Source organism: Haemaphysalis longicornis, unplaced genomic scaffold (genome assembly GCF_048455015.1).
Source record: "Haemaphysalis longicornis isolate Haplotype H1 unplaced genomic scaffold, Haemaphysalis longicornis Haplotype H1 scaffold_10, whole genome shotgun sequence".
Lineage (NCBI taxonomy): Eukaryota > Metazoa > Arthropoda > Arachnida > Ixodida > Ixodidae > Haemaphysalis > Haemaphysalis longicornis.
The window spans coordinates 123,105,926-123,123,052 of NW_027526204.1; the positions used below are offsets into that span (position 1 = coordinate 123,105,926).

Genomic DNA, 17,127 nt, shown 5'->3' on the forward strand with positions numbered 1-17,127 from the left:
AGAAGAGAACAGACAGGTCATCCTGACGGGCACGGTTTTGGCCGGCGGCCCCCAAGTAGCCTAGAGCGCTGCTCTTTCCAGCGCATCTATGACTCGCAGCGTCAGTCAACAATAGCGGACCCAATCGGGGACAGAGCGACCCCGCACAGACGCGAACGCTTTGTACCGCGAAAGTCTCCCGACGCGCCGTGATGGCCCCCCAATCCATATGTACCTTTGCAACTACAACAACAACAAAAGCAGCAACAACACCACCACCATGCACCACCAACAAAAATAATGTAGCGTCTATTGTCGCAGCCTAAGTCACGTTCAACGCCGGGCGATCAGCGCCTCGTCGCTTCAGAATTAAAAATCGACGTTCCGAAGAATTTTCATTTGTTTGTGGTTAAAACGCAGCACTTGTCTTGTGTCCCTTCAATCTTCGGAGTGATTTCTTGGCTATTTCAAAAAACGCCAACCAAGTGGGGCAGCTCTGAACGACTTGCCTTTGAAGTTAAGAGCACGGCGAGGCCATTTTTTTAGTTAAAGGGCGATAAGGGAAAGATGGAACCGTGATAAGGGTACTAAGGTGATAAACCAAGTTTTCCTGCACAATAGGCTACGGACAAACTGAACACATCTCGCGACGTCGGGGCGGCCGCGAGACTTCTGGCGCCGGAAGCGCAACTCTCGTCAGCGGCTTGTTATTTTAAATGTGGCCGCAGAGGAGTAAACGTACTGCGTCGACAACGCATTCGTTCTAGTTCGCTTACAGCTGCAAGGTTCACGAGCTAGCAATGCGTCAAGAACGCCTAAGTTAGTAATGCGTTAGGACTCCACCCTTACTAAGCCCGGCCTTTGTATGCTCGATACGACGGCAACGAAACTCAGCCGACAGTGACGCCCGTAACAGGGACTCCAAACATCGAGTTCGTCGCCTATACTTACGGACTACCGTCAACAAGAAATGCTTCTGAAACCTTCCCCGAAATTCGTGGCTGTATAGGTTTAGATTCACAAGACAAGTTCACAGAAAGAAATGTATGCATTCAGCAAAGGAGTTCGAGGAAAAAATTGTTGGTGGCCCGAACCCACGCCGCACTGATTGCGGAAAGTATTTTAACACGAAAGTGTTTTATTCCCGGATACACCAAGATTTCGCTGACGTCATATCCGTCACGGAAATGACGCCAGTACAATGAAGCAAGCGGCCTGTAAAGGGTGCACCCCGGAACAAAGAGTCTTCTTGCGGGAAAGCAACTTTTAGTACAAAAGAGTACGTTATACTTAGGGATGTTCGTTTCCAGGTTTTATATTTCAACACGAAAGTGTAGTATGCCGGGATACACCAAGATTTCACTGACGTCATATCCGTCACGGAAATGACGCCAGTACACCTTTGCCGAAGCGACCCGCCAGCAGGACGTAGGACGCTGCTCGCCAAGCACACCCACGAGACAGCCGCCGACCCGCAAATCATGCTCAGCTGCAGATTTCGCTGCACATTTCACTTTCGTGTTTTACTGATTCCTATGACAGAGGAATAAACCCCATTTTTTTAGATGCGGTGCATCTCTTTAACTCGCCTTGTCCCTCCGGCGTCTTCCGTCGTCCGAAGTCCGCATCCCTCCCCCATTCTCCTCGCCGCGCCAGCTGCGCGCTAACGCCGCTCTAACTGCAGCGCCATCTGCGTGTTAGCGCTCGCTCCCGTCGCCGTGCCAGCTGTGCGTCAGCGCGCGTTAGCGTTTGGTTAAACATCTAACACATGCGCATGCGCTGCTCACACCGTTAACGCGCGGTACACATAAACGCGGTAACTGCGCCGCTCAGCTCAGTCGTTCCGCCGCTCCAATGACATCCGATGACCACCGATGATTTGAATGCAGACTAACAGGCCTGCTATCGCGATGGTCGGCGCAACCGTACGTAATATAATGGAAACAACAGCAAATTGACACGCTAAATGGAAACAACATAACGGAAACGCAACGGAAACCCCACGATGCGTCGCATCTACCCATGGTTCCCCTCGCGGGAAGATGGTGTAAAATTTTAAACTTAGCGCCTTGATAATGGGATCAAAGCTAGCACTAGAATAATGGCGCCAAGTGCTACATCTGACAGGATAGGGCAAAATGAGATAGGTGCAGTGAGTCCATCGAAGGGAGATCCCTTGGTCTTGTTCCGTTTAGGGATGATGATTACCTTGATGATGGCTGAGGTGGTGACTACGACGATGATGATAATGATGATGTGGGGGAAGCGGGTGGAGGAAGGTGTGGTCCTTACAATAGAAGGCTTGCATTTATTATTTTTCAGTAAAATCGTGGGCCATCTCCATTAACCTGAAACATGGGGGGAGGGGTGGGGCGAGGCATGCAGTGTATAAGTGTATTTTTGGCGCCTGGGTGTTTTTGCCCGCGGAGATGGAACCGCTGGGGAGATAAAGGAGATAGCCTTTAATAAAGGCTATAATAAAGGAGATAGCCTTTATTACATAAGGAAGACGCTAGGTCAAGTGGGGGAAGTGGGAGTAGAGGGTGCGATATTCGAGGCTTGGGACATCTTGAAAATAAACCGTTCAAGTTGAAGCTGGTTGGCTCCTTACGAAGGCGGAAGAGGCCACGTGGGGTGAGGAGAGCAGGCTCACGGCTCTAAACTGCTCGCGCTAGACCGCTTTCTAGAGTGCGCAATTAAAGTCAGCGTGGAGGGTTCCAGTGTTCGAGGGTCGATGTATGAGGAGGAGGCATTTGGAGGAGGCTTGAAGTTTCTGTAACGCGTAAATTTCGGACAATGCCAAATTAGGTGCTGGAGATTGGCGGGTGTGAGGGAGGCGCAGAAGGGACATCGAGGAGGCAGGGATGGGGTGTACCATTTACGGAATGTCTCTGGGGTTAAGCTAGCATTTGCAAAATATTTGTTCATAAAAATTTCGGCTGTTCTTGGGAGCCGGGGTAGAGCAGATAAAAAGCCGGTTGGAGTGAGGGTCTTGAGGCGGTCTTTTTTGCCTTTTTTGTACCGTAGAATCTGTATGGCTGGCGGTAATGACTCAGGAGGCGGAGGAGCCAAGTCGGGTAGCAGCGGAGGACTGGAGGTTATACGCTCCCGTGCAGCCGAGTGAGCTGCCTGGTTCCCCGGTGAGGACTCCTCGTGTCCAGGCGACCAGTCGATGCGAAGATGGATGCCGCTAGATTTTAGGATGGAGATCTGATGCAGGATTTTGTTGACAATGGGATTGGTCAATGTGGGACTTTCTAGTGTCTTTAGGGCTTCGAATGAGTCCGTCAGGATGCGTATTTGTGAAGGGACGGAGGAGTGAAAGTCGAACATGAGGAAGTCGATGGCTTGAATGATGGCATGGAGTTCCGCTTCCAGAATGGTAGCACATGGAATATTAAGGGTTCGTTTGCCTTGGATGTAGGGGAGATCAGGTGATGCCCATGCGATGCCAACTAGTGGATTAGCTATGCTTGCGTCGGTGTAAATAAATATCAATTTCTTGGGGGCGTTTACTGTTCCGGAGGTCGTTGATGCGGGCTGCGCGGACGGGGTGGGCGTTACGCGGGACGGGATGGGTGGCTGTAGATTCCGTGACAGAAGGGCGGTTCCAGGGAGCAAAAGGCGGTGGGATGTCGTTGGGTTGTAACGGCTTCAGATTGTCCCAGGCGATGATGGAGACACCTTGATGAGTTAATGAGCGTTTATGAAGGGATTGATGTACTTGCTCTTGAATGATATTTTCCAAAGGGGGAAGAGCAACTGCAGCTTGCAGGTTCTCAAGACGAGTATGTTTGGGTAGTCCACTGATGGTGCGAAGGGTGGCTCTGTGCAGATTTTGAAGTATTCTCATGTGCGTTTTGTCAAGGTCGTAGGATTGGGCTGCGTAAGTTATAGTACCAATGGCGACAGCTTGTGCTAATGTTTGGGTCGCCTTCTGGCTTGCTCCACCAAATTTGTTCGACAGGCGACGTATGGCATGTTGAATTGTTTTCCATTTAGGTTTGAGTTGTTGTAGTCATATTGACGGGCTATTTTTGTGTCCGATTGGGATTCCGAGTAATCGCATGGGTTGGAAACTAGCGGTTATAGGGGTACTGGCGAGAAGAAGAGTTAGAGGATTATAGTCCTGAGGGGGTTTGTGGCCAAATACGGGTGTACAGATTTGCTTTAAAAGTCTCGTGTCTTTGAATCACAAAGCGTTCTAGTGCGAGGCGTAAACGAATGTCCCGGTGTTTTTTAGTGCGCGCTACGTTCTAGCACGAGGCGTAAACGAGTGTCCCGGTGTTTCAGTACCGTGACTACATGAGACGACGATTACGACGACGACAGGAGACGCCAACAGCCCCAGCCCCTAAAAAACTGCGGCAGGAAAGAGGCGTAGCTCAGGGTTCGATTTTCCGTCTCGGTTTAAAACGGCAAGAACATGATCCTGTAGCTCTCAACAGCGGGTCCTTCGGTCGTGTTCGGTAACACAAAGTGAGAGCCCAGCTTCCTTTCTCACGATCCTCCCGCTTTCAGAACTCGGCTTCTTGTCACGGTCCTGTTTAGGGGTACCGAGCTGTGACATCACCTTGCCAGAAGGAGCCTTCAGCTATAAAGCAGGGTTATTCGCGATAAGAACACGCCTTTACGCCACTCTTGAGCACATTCTAAAAACCCTGGGGCATACTGCATGCGTGCTTCGAACCACACAGGAAGAAGTAAAAGTCGAAAGTGGCGGGGGACGACTCGTGCACGATGACGTAAGGGGACCGTGCGAGTAGAGTTTATTCTCGGGATCATGCCACGAGCTGCGCGTACCCGGGGCCCTCTTCTGCATAACGGCACCGCAGATGGGCTTCGTTCATTAGGGCCGCCGACAGACGGGCGCCGGGGAACGCGTCGTCATCGTCGTCGTCGCCGTCCAACGGCCGTCCTCGAGCTACAGCGCCGGTGAACGAGCGCGCCGTTAATCAGGCAGCGCGCCCGTGTATAGCCGTAGCCAAATCCCGTGGGTACACACGGCCCCCCGTTATACGATCCGGAAGGATTAAGACGCGCCTCCCCCGCCCCCCTTCGCTGCGCGCACAGGTATCGACCACGCGGACGCACTCGGCGCACACCGGTGTGATCAGCCTGCCACAGCGCCCTATGGTCACGGGCGTTCGTGCTTTTGGGAAGGTACAGTCGTTGTCTAGATGATTATTCCGCTTCCTGTATTTCCAGTGCATAGGAATACGAGACGTGGACATGTGTGCCTCCATCTTGTGTTTATTGAAAAAGAAAAAAAAAACGAAAAAAACGATAGTTTTTCTTGGGTTACCTAAAGACGGGAAGTTTGGCTTGTATGTCCTGTCCTCTCGCCCTCCGGCGATCCCGTTTCCCCTGACTTCCAACTCTTCCACAACCTGGATTTTTCGCGCGTGCGCACGGGGTTGTGCCGGAGGAGTTTTATGCGTACACGGGACCGCCGGATCTTTATTTCGACTATCCACATAGAGCGTCGCTTTAAAAAAACAGCCTCGTTACTAAGGCATAACACAACTGCCGTTGCACCGACGATTCAAAATACTGAATTCCAGGGCAAACGCGGGCACGCTTAAAAGTCATGCACCTCTCCGTCTAACAACGACCATGGTTGAACGCGAAGCTTTCTTCTGACGTATTCTTTGGTTTTCGTCTGAGCTTCGACTGAGTTTCGATCATGTCGAATTGGAGCAATCGGATAGACACCGGCTTCATAACGCGAGGCAGCCACGTTGGTTTTAGGGGCGACGCCCCTTATGGGCTCGGGCTGTCGGCGTCTCATGTCGTCGTCGTCGTCTCATGTCGTCGTACCATCATGTGGTCATAGTGCTAAAACACCGGGACACTCGTTTTCCAACGCCTCGCGCTAGAAATTAGAACGCTTCGTCCTTCAAAGACACGAGACTTACAGCAAAGCTGCATACCTCTACCCCCAACGGTTTCATCTTTGTGTGCAAAAACGGCAAGGCGCCAAGAATACACTTATATACTGCGTGCTTCGCCCCTCCCCAGGTTTCATGTCACGGTTTAATCTCCGTGGGCAAAAACGCCAAGGCGCCAAGAATACACTTATACACTGCGTGCTTCGCCCTTCCCCAGGTGTCACGTTAGTGGAGATGGCCTGGGATTTTTTTTTTCCTTTCACTTCACCCACGGTCATTCACCAACATCGACAGAGAAAGTTGGCTTTCCTGCAGGGCGTTTCTGCGTTGCAGACGCCATCAGTGAGAAATGCTTCGCTTTTGAAAGGAGCTGGTTCTGGAAACCGAAAATTTTCTGGCATCAGGTCCGCGCGCGCGGCCGTCAGATCCGGCGGCGTGAACAGCTGAAACCGTGCGCATGCACTTGCCGCAAAGGTATACCTCGTCGGTGCCCGTTATATAGTCCCGCTTGTCGCAGCTGTGTCGCCAACTGCTTGAAAACGGTCGCCGCTGGCTGGGACGTGAAAAACGCGCTGCTTAGAGGGAGAAAGAAGAGGCATTCGTGCGTAAAATCCCTCGCTTATTTCTTGGAACAACCGCGCGGTCTTTCCTAAAACCAAACTTTAACTTGCTTATACTCGTGCTACACGAGCGTTTCCAGGGCGTTTGAGTCGAATGTCATTTGACTCAAATGACACCTTCGTGCTGTTACACGACGGTTTTCAAAGGCCTTTGGCTAAAATTTCATTTGAGTCGAAGGAGCACCACCAACGACCTTTGAGCTTCTCAAAGGCCTTTGAAACGCGAAAGGTCGTACTATCGGGCGCAGTTTCTGCGTGCCGTAATTACAAAAATTATTATCTACGAGTAAAACTTGGTGTGCAAAGTGCACGATCTTCGTAATGTTTCCCTTGTTTTTGTCCTGTGTCACTCGCTCTACGATTACACGGTAACTTGGAACTCTCAACACCGGTGGTGCGAAACAAAAAGAAACTTTTGTGTGCCCCTGTGGATTCTTATCAATATGATCACTAACGGTTGTATCTTTTTTTTTTACCCATTCTAACTCTGAGATTAAATTTTGGTCAACAACGACACAGGGCAGTAGTGGTGACACCGAAACGGCGGGCGAACGCGGAAGGTTTCAAATGCCTTCGAGAAGTGTCGTGTAGATCGGCGGAACTCCTTCCAGTTCGAATGGCGTTTGAAATTTCGAAAGCCATTTGACTCAAATGTCGTTTCAAACGCTCGTGCAGCACATGTATTATACAGTCGACCCTCGTTATAACGAAGTAGTATTGGGAGAGCGATTTAGTTCGCTATATCCGATATTCGTTGTAACAGTAGAGCTAAAAATGGGCTCAAACCAATCGGTATTCTGGCTCTCGCAAAAATCCTTGATACAAAAACGCATTATTTTAATCTTCGAACCAACTATAAACAGGGTAACCCTTATCTTCCTCCTTGTAGCATTTCAAGCTCAGTGAACCAGAAGATGGAACGGGAAAATTACAACAGAATAAAGTTCATTAGACAAAACATTTCGTATTTTTTTCGAGGAAGGATGGGATCGTTGTCTGTTAACTATTCGCAGCAGGATGAAGTTTTCCACAGTGTCCACGAACAAAGGAGCCGTGTCTACTTCTGGAGTTTTGGACGCTGCGAGTTTTTCCAAGTAGCTTGTCAGCCTACTGCTCAAATATTTCTTCGTTATATCCGATAGGGCGCGCGCTTACCTGTTTCACTTTCGTTATAAAAATAATATGTGTCATTGAAATGAAGCAGACCAACCAAAGTCTGCATTTAGTTCGCTATAGCCGACAATTCGCTATATCAGTGTTCGTTATAACGATGTTCAAATGTACTACGAAACTTGCGCCGACGGTTCAAAGTTAAGTTTAGACGCTCGAAATTAGTCTATCCTTTCCTCCACCCCGAACTTGTCGTATAGATTCTCGTCGCGGTAACCGTGGTTTGAAAGGCATGGAAGGACCGCTATGCCGATCGAAACAGCCCGGTCGGAGCGGAGGTGTGGTGGCTGCGTGCGGTTTGATTTGTTTACGACTGCATGCGGCAAACGGTGATTCATTCCCGCCAAGTCTGGCGGGAGCACAAGGGACAGAGCTTCTCGGCCTCGTGCCAGTCACGGATCTGTTTTGGATTTGCGGTGTTTCTTTGGCGCTTGCTCGCGCAACGGGCGATGTGTCACGAAGCCCGTGAGGTGGTTTCCTGTTTTTCGCGGCGCCCTGACTCACAATTGCCGTTGGCCGTGTACGCATTCAGCGTATTCGATCACGTGAACGATCCTGCTCTTTAAGCAACCCCGTATTTCAGATTGGTAAGGCTGAAAGTTAGGCTAGTTGGTATTGACTTAGAACCATTTTACCAGCGAAAAAAGACAGGGACCAGGGGACAATCGCTAGACTTCAACTGAATAGCTTTATTTGTGACACGTAATATATGATAACGCTAACAGACAAGGCTAAAAAGAAAAAAAAACGTACAAAATGAGCTGAAACAACATGCAGTCACACATGCGTGCCACCCCACACTACCAAGCCACGTCACGCGCATGCGCCCTTGCAAGAAGCTTAGCTCTTTTGCCGTAAGAGCGATGGGAGGCACGCTGATACAGTTATCTGCCTCCCTGTGAACATGGAAGGCCTCACAAATCTCTCGTTTCCCTTGGTCGTGACCGCTGCCTAAAACACGTGTGGCGTCAAATGCTGGTGCACAGGTTGGTAGTTTTCGCGAGAGAACGAACAGACCGTAACTGCTGGGTAACGTCTAGTGTTTATTCAAGGGGGAGGAATTCGAGGTAAAGAGCGATTCGTATACATCTGAATAGTATGGCTAACGCATTTTGGAAGCGTTACTCGGTGTTTTCAAAGGGTGAAATAAAGGTTTCACGAGCCGACGCTACATCTGGGCGTTCAGGCGTTTTGTAGTGCATGGAGGGACCCGCCGCGGTGGATCAGTGGCTATGGCGTTGTGCTGCCGAGCACGAGGACGCGGGTTCGATTCCCGGCCGCGGCCGCCGCTTTTTAGATGGCCGCTGTACAGGTGCAGTCAAAAGTAAATGGAGCACGGGAGCTGCGGCCGAACCTAATAGGAGCGCCGTGTAGCTGCACTGGCGGTAAATGAAAGGAGCAGAACACGCATGCGCGCCTGCCGACAGTGGTAGCCCATCTATACTCCTCAACCCACTTCTTTTAACGCGGCCTAGAGCAAACTATTCGTAGCATACTGGTCTTGGCTAAACTGCTGATAGCATACCCACCTGAACATATTAGAAAAGAAACATTGTCATTTCAGACCCTCGCGATTACGACGCTTCTCCAGCAGCTCGCGGGTGCTGAAAGTGTCTGAGCGACGCTGCCAGATACCACCTCTGCTATCAGCGCCATCGCCGAGACCAGTATGCTGCGAATAATTCACTCGAAGCCGCGTTAAAAGAAATGTGTTGAGAAGTATAGATGGGCTATCACCGTCGGCAGGCGTGCATGCGTGTTCTGCTCCTTTCGTTTACCGCCGGTGCAGCTACACGGCGCTCCGATGCGGTTCGGCCACAGCTCCCGTGCTCCAATTACTTTTGACGGCGCCTGTACATGTGTACGAGATTTCGGTGAACTTTAAAGATCCCCAGGTGGTTAAAACTAATCCGGAGGCATCCACTACGGCGCACCTCATCGCATGTGTAGCGTCGGCGCGTTAAACCCTGCAATCAATCAATCGAAGTGGAGGGCTAAGTATCTATTCAGACCACTAGGGGATCTTTAACGTGCCCAGAAATCTTGTAGAAACGGCAGTTTTTAGTGTTATTTACGCAAGAAAAGCAAATACGCCGCTACCGGAAATAGAATCCGGGCACTCGGGTGCCGCAGCGCCTTGTTCTCGGTGTTTCGATACGGAAGAAATGACGTCTTGAGATGAAATGAGGGCAGTGCAGTTTTAAATTACATTGCCGAGAGGGAGTGTCATACAAGTTAACACGACACGCTTTACTGATATTTTGCGTGTTCTAGCTGCTTGCACGCCTTGATCTTACAACTCGTGTTATGCAGTGAAGCCAGAAAAGTGCTTTTACCTTGAGAGAAGTCGAATCTTTAATAAGCGTTAATAATTTCCAAAATTGAGGAGGCAGAGAAAAAAGCTTCAAATTGTGTTAATAATGAAATGCACTGCAAATAGCCCGTGCTATATGCGACTTTTTTAACTTTAAAAAAATTGCATTTCTTTGAAATCAAGGGTTACTGCTTAGCCTAATGTCAGAGCGAACGCGGTCGTCGGCAGTGGCGACAACTAATAGTTGTCATGTTAGTGTTTAACTTTTTAATGGTTTTAACTTTAAACAATGCGTAAAAATCAGTGCACACTTAGAAAGCAGCTATCATACTTGAGGTCAGCGGTGACGAAATAGTGGTTCGCGTACTCTAAGTGCTCTGCTAAGTGACTTCAGGGGGTCAGCGAAAGCCCCTGAAAAATACCATAGCTTTAATTTTTTTTCCTAGTTCAGAACCTTGGCGGCAATGCGCATAGTTCTCTTCGCCGCGAGGCACGTTGAAGAATCTAACTTGTCCGCGCAACGCGCAACCTCTGGTTGGCTTTTTCTCACGGCATGGGAGCTGTGTAGGAAAGCCAGGCACGAAAAGGTGCGCGCTGAACGCGCTTTGGGGGACTTACGAACAAGTACGAGTTTAGCATTGCGTGAGGATCAGGTAGGGAATATCGGCGAAAATATGCTCCGTAGATCTTTAGAAACCGAGTGAAAGGTTAACAGACGCGAATAGACGTTGAGGAAATGCGTTCTTATCGGGAGCAAGCCTCAAGTTCGCGAGGAAGGAGAAACAAATAATTACGAATTCGTTAAGATCCACCAAAAAATTTTGCAATAATTAGATGCGAAGCATCTCATGCTCGGGGCTGTGTCCCTCCCTCCCTCGTTGTCGTTGTCCGCCGTCCGCACCCTACTGCGCATGCGCGTCTCTTCAGCTCCGTCAGCGTTTGGGCTGACGTCAGCGCAGTCCACTATAAAAAGAAATAGTTAGGCGGCGCCCGGTTTCGATCCCACGACACTCTGGCCGCAACGGGAGGTATGTGGCGCTCCTCCCACTGCGCTACGAACCGAGACGGGAGCATGTGCTACGAACGCGCTTTATGTCCTTCACTCATTCAAACTACGTCAAGAAGCTACTGATACAACGAAGGCACGCGAAGCTGAACGTCAACGGAAACGACGAACTGAAAACTAATGAGAACTTCAGTCGGCCCCATGGCTGTTTCGCATACTGCTCAGGGTTCCCCTACGGGAAGATGGTGTAATTTTTTTCGACAACTTGTGTGTGCGTGTGCTACTGTGCGTGCGGTTTTGTGTGTGTATGTGTAGACACAATGCACACGTGCTAATTCTTGACAAGATTTAGGGTAAATCTCCAAGGTGGAGTAAGTTTCGGTGAAGGAAAATTTGACATCCATCTGAAGTCCAGCCGTGGCAACGAAGGAAAGCTAGCTAGCTGGATTGGTTTCGTCCTGGTCGAGGATGAATCCTGGACGAGGTCAAAATTTTCTTCAACTGTAATGTTTTTGAGAACCGTTTATAGCTTCGTAGCCTTTGTAGCCGTACGGCAGCACTTGAAGTGAATATCAAATTTTCCTTCGCATATACATATTCTGTTTCACTGTATTTGTGGACGAAAGAAATTGCATTAAATATCTCGCACGAAACAGCAGAAATTGATTTTCTTTAGAGCTAAAGTGTTTCGCGAGACATCCGTACCACACGTGGCAGGCGCGGCTACGGCCCCGAAAATCGTAACAACCCGTGCGACTCCCTGTGGGACGCCAATCGAGTGACGGGCCCCGTGGTCGCTTGTTCCCCTTTCTGTGCGCAGAGCAATCGCTGGTGCAGAAGTGCGGCGCGCACGTGCGGTCTCCGCCAGAGGGCTACCTGTCCTCTCCGGGCTTCCCGCACTTCTACCCAGCGCTCTCCGACTGCTCCTGGCTCCTCGAGGCGTCGCCCGGACAGACTGTGGCGCTGAGGGTGCTCGACATTTCGCTCAGGCCGCCCGCGGTGAGCGAACTTCACGTGGTGTTCTTCGTTCTTCACAGAACGCAAGCTGCGTTACAGTATACTAGGAGGTAAGGTGTGTCGTTCGGGAGAAAAACCAGTGGAGAGCGCGGGCCCCTTTTGCGATGAAAGAATTGTATGGAGTGCGGGCGTTCTCAAGAGAACTCCTGTTGCGGCGAGCGCCATCTGTTGTTAAATCAAACTAAACATCTATTTGGCAGGTAAACTTTATATCATTAAATAAAGAAATAAGAATATTTAGGGCTATAAATAGGGATTAATTTATGAAAAAAAGCTTCTGAAACCAACTGGTAAGCAGCGGCCACCAGGTGCGCTGATTACAACAGGAGTTCCTGATCAGAAATTTTCATTGCAAAAGGGACACCCCTAATCGGCCCCGAAAGACACACCTCTCTCTTTTAGTACACTGTAGCTGCGTGACACTGTGGTGGGAGGCTAGGGATATGCCATCCCTGGAAAGGGTTTTGAAATTTAACGCGGCGTCACCGTTTCCTTGGTAAATCAGCATTAAGGACGCCAGTTGGGGAGAGACCCCTTGTACAGTCGAGGTATGTAGACAAGTGTCCATTAGTCTTGTAGTGTCGCGGGACACAGATGGACTATGTTTCATGGTGCCATGACACCATGGGGTGTTCGTTGTCCACATACGTCTCATGACATCACAGTAGGAAACCTCTCAGATCTACAGGATAACGAATGATCGGGACGCGGAGTAGCACATATGCACAAACGCAAGGCCCTCAAACCTGCGCACTGGTGGCGTTATCGTTGCAGGCCAGTGCGACAGGGCTTCCAGAGGACAGGTTGCGCGAGTCCGACTGCCTAGAAGACGCCCTCAGTGTTCACGAGGAAAATCGACGTCTCTTCGTCGCATGTGGAGAGTCGCGACTGCGCCTGCGCACCCTGCGTTCAACGGGCCGAAGGCTCGTCGTGCACCTTCGCACCAGGAGCTTTGTGCCGGCCAGAGGGTTCCTGCTCGAGTATAAGTGTGAGTGACGACTAAGGTTCTGTATCTCTTCGAGTGAGTGAGTGAGTGAGTGAGTGAGTGAGTGAGTGAGTGAGTGAGTGAGTGAGTGAGTGAGTGAGTGAGTGAGTGAGTGAGTGAGTGAGTGAGTGAGTGAGTGAGCGAGCGAGTGAGTGTGTGAATGAACGAGTGAGTGAATGAGTGAGTGAGGGAGTCAGCCAGTCAGTGAGCGAGTGACATACAGGTCACGAGTATGTCTAATAAAACATGTAGACTGCGCCAGTTGATGGTGACCAGGAAATCGACGAATTTGGTGGAGTTATTGATAGTTGGCCTGTATATGGCTACTCGACTAATTGATCGAGTTAACTTTTTTGAGGCGCAAAGCATTGACACGCAACGGACAAGGTAGACGAAACCAGCTACTTTCCCTTTACGTTGTCTGTCCACGTGTCAGTGCTTTGCACCTCAACAAAACAAAGATGCAAACAAATTACTCAACAGCGAGCACTACTAAGGTTCTGTTAATTTATTGACCTAAACATTTTATGGTTTGCACAGTCATAGGTTGTCCAACTCCGGCGGCGCCTCTCCTGGGTTACCTGGTGCATCGTACGGGGCCGACGGCGCAGTTCAAGTGCTGCAAAGACCACCTGTTCCATGACACGCTGGTGGACAGCAGGACACTCTTCTGCCTTCGTGGCCACACCTGGAACGACACTGTGCCCGAAACCTGCACCCGTAAGAAACCTACGCCCACGTGTTTTAGGAATGTGAGACTTTTTTTTCGTTTTAGGTAATTTGTTCACAGCTGGCTGTTCGTGCAATAAATAGTTCTGCACGTACCTTTACCTTTTTTAAACGGTTACAAAGGTTTTTTGGGGTGTATATATTGTCAGTCGTTGCTTCAGTTTGCACCGAAAGCTGTAGGAGGCTACCATGGTTTCATGTCATCCGATAAAAAAAAGCTGCCTGTAAAGAATGCTTCCGCGCAATCACGTTTATACAGCGTGGAAGCCGACTTTTAACAGTGGAGCTAGGTCCGGTGGCGTTAACAAAAAAATACCAAGAATAAACTGCGCCGCCTGTAAAGGGTGCACCACCGCAGATAGAGTGTTATACAGTGAAGCCGGCTTTCGCACCTGCTCGAGTGTGAGAACAAGGGGCACATGCGTATGCGCACCTTTCACTATGCCATTTAAAGGTGATAGTTTTTCTTGGGCTACTAAAAAAATTACACAGCTTGCACTAGTCGTGCAAGGATGGAAAAGCAGCAGAGTGGGGAGTCGACCTAGCTTCTTCCTGCCTGCGGTCCGCTCTCAGTGTGGGGGACCGACCAGAACGGTCTTGTAAAACCCGGCTAAACTTGGCCTCACTCCTTAACACTTAACCTAGCCTAGCGAGAACATCGCAAAACCTAACAAAACTTAGCAAAGCCTAGCAAGATATAGCAAAACCGGAAGAAGCTAGGTCGACCCCCAATTTTAAGTTTCTTTAGCCATGCATGACTAGTGCAACCTGCGCCAATTTCGTTGAGTGAGGACATGAAGGGTGACGGGCACTTTCTTCCCCGCAGCGCGACTGTCGCTGTTCCCGAACGAGAGCGTCATCGACGAAGATGAGCTGCCGTTGCTCCAAGGGCGCAGGCAGCGCGACGGTGTCGACAACGACGCTTCTATGCAATTCCTCGCAGGTGAGACCTGTGCACTGCAGCCACGTCAATGCAAACGATAGTACGACAGTGAAGGGTCTAGGATTGATCCCCGGTCAGCAGTGGCGTGCGCGGGAGGGGGGCAACCCCCTCTGGAATTTTTAGAGCTTGGGTTGGGGGGGGGGGGGGGGACGAAATGGACGGGGCTACTAACTTGCCTGTGATGTCATGAAAACGACCGATGATTGTCGGTAATGGTGATCGAAGACCTTTGAAACGGGGAGTGCGGGAGATGGGAGAGGAGGCCCGCATCGCGACTCAGGGAAATGCGAGTGCCGTGGACGCGGCCGCGGCTTTGCCGACACACAGAAGCTGATCTTTCAGGGGTGGGCTGTGTGGGATCAGCCTCCAAGGCCTTGAAGTGGGAGTAGGGGCGAAAGGGATGGACCGATAATTATTTTGATGTTGGAAGCTTCGCACTGATATGGAACCAGTTTCACCGACTGCTTTATGTGTCTGGAATCGATTGCTCTGTCTGCTCACGCATGCCTGAAGTAGCTGCAGTGAGATTGCGTGCGTGCAAGGTATACCGTGATATAACCTTTAAATGACTGTGATATAACCTTTAAAGCTAATATAACCTTTAAATGACGTGCGAGCCCAGAGGTGATCGTGGTGCATCTTTGTGACTCGCAGATGTCCTGGTCCCGTGCCTGGCCATGGCGTTCCTTTTGCTCGGGAACACAGTCGTGGTCATCATTATTCTCAAACTCAAAAAGTAAGTCATTTCCCGCCCACTCTTCAGGCTAGAAAGATGGGAATAGCAATGGTAACTTTTCTCAGACAAGCACGTTGATCCGATTTCCCTTTTACATTCTCTTATCCCAAAAACAGGCGACGGCGGCGGAGCCTGTCACACCTGACGACCCAGCAGCCAGACATCGCCCTCCTTGTACCGCCGCAGTCCAGCGGACCACCGCCTCCCTGGAAGCACGGCTGATCAATGAAGATTACCGTAGGCTCCAGGTCGATGCCATCGCTTCGGGATCGGGGCCGCACCCACTTATCCACGTGTGCGAGGAAGACCCCGCCCAACGGGCGACCCTTGTAGACATGTTTGAAAGGGCAAACTTGTTGGACGACAAGTTCGAGTGCCTCTGCTGGAGCGTTGGCCCTTCGAGTTGCAGGGTCGACTCAAATCCTTCAGGAGGGCAAAGCAGGACTACTAGAGGCAGGTCCCTTTAGACTGAGATCCTTTACTGTAGGGTCCTTGAGGATCTGGCACTTGTCGTCGAGAGGCTGTTCCTGCAGAGGCGTACGTGTACAGGCGAGCCGACTTCGGCTCACCAAGCGAAACTAAATTTTGCGGGAGGGAAGACTTCAAGGTGGTATTGCAGAGACGGTCCGGAATGCCAAGTCCTTGGAGAGCAAGCTTGTAGTTGAGTTCAAGAAGAGCCTTCAGCCCTGGAAGTAAATCTTCGAGAGGCGCGTATTAGAAATACTCGTACGCACCTCCCACCTGTGGACTCTTCGTTCGGAGGACGTTGCCAGCGGAGGGAAGGCGCCGATAGTTACAGCATCACATTGCCATTCCATGTTTGCATTTGCTCGACTTTTTTTTTTTTTTTCATTTGGTGCTAGAGACAACTTCCGCATCGATGCATTCATTCCGTTACACGAGAAGACCGCTAATGCTTATTTCCAGGTTGATATAGCAAAAGCAGTTGAACAAAGCTACGTATCTACAATAGCCGACGAGCGGTGACTATTCTTGTGGGATACTGGGCGGTGTGATTTATTTATTATCACCGTGAAGCGAAATCTCATAGTTCGCTGCGATGCGTGAATGCATTAATGATATTTGCAGCTCGAGTTTTCTTACGCTCTGCTGCTTTAAGTACTCGCGGTGAGTAAAGCCCTGAGAAGGCGAAAAGCGACAATCTACCACTAATATATTCCGACACCAGAATCGTGTTCCCTGACTTAGATATTAGACGTTATGAAATGAAATCAATTACGCAATTTTAAAGACGATTAAGCGATAAAGCGAATTATTTATTGAAAATTTCTAAATGCGTTAACGGCGACGAAAGATGTATTTATGTTTTTTCCCACGTGTACCTGCCTATAGTGAATTTTTTTAGCATGAGAAATCGCGATTTGTGCTTTTTGAATGTGAATATATACAAATCCCTCAAGATCATTCCACCCAGCTGAGGAACGTTCATTGAGTACTTCACAGGCAACGTCTAGTCGATATGCGCGAATTCTATATACGAGTATATATATTTGAATACATGCGCTCATATCAATTTATTTTACTGTAGCAATAATAACCGCCGTTGACCACCGGAACCAAATGGAAATCGTATAATATATGCGTGCATGACGTTCAACGTTTGTTGCTGTTGAGGAAAAAAGAACGTGGCACGAACGCTCAGAAACAAAATAAAATATATCGTGTACTGACGTGCTCTTTTAGTTCTTTTTTTTTTTCCAACGTGCGTCTTGTGAA

The 17,127-nt window shown here is 49.7% G+C and overlaps 1 protein-coding gene across 1 annotated transcript in view; it reads left to right on the plus strand.

Moving 5' to 3' along the window:
- Nucleotides 1-17,081, plus strand: part of LOC144159219 (uncharacterized) — a 69,489-nt gene extending 52,408 nt beyond the window's left edge. The window contains exons 4-9 of the mRNA XM_077690581.1: nt 11,801-11,979; nt 12,772-12,985; nt 13,523-13,702; nt 14,538-14,654; nt 15,309-15,390; nt 15,507-17,081. Of these exons, the coding sequence (XP_077546707.1) occupies nt 11,801-11,979; nt 12,772-12,985; nt 13,523-13,702; nt 14,538-14,654; nt 15,309-15,390; nt 15,507-15,612 (878 nt within the window). The 3' untranslated portion in view covers nt 15,613-17,081. The remainder of the gene's footprint in view (nt 1-11,800; nt 11,980-12,771; nt 12,986-13,522; nt 13,703-14,537; nt 14,655-15,308; nt 15,391-15,506) is intronic.
- The last annotated feature ends 46 nt before the right edge of the window (nt 17,082-17,127 follow it).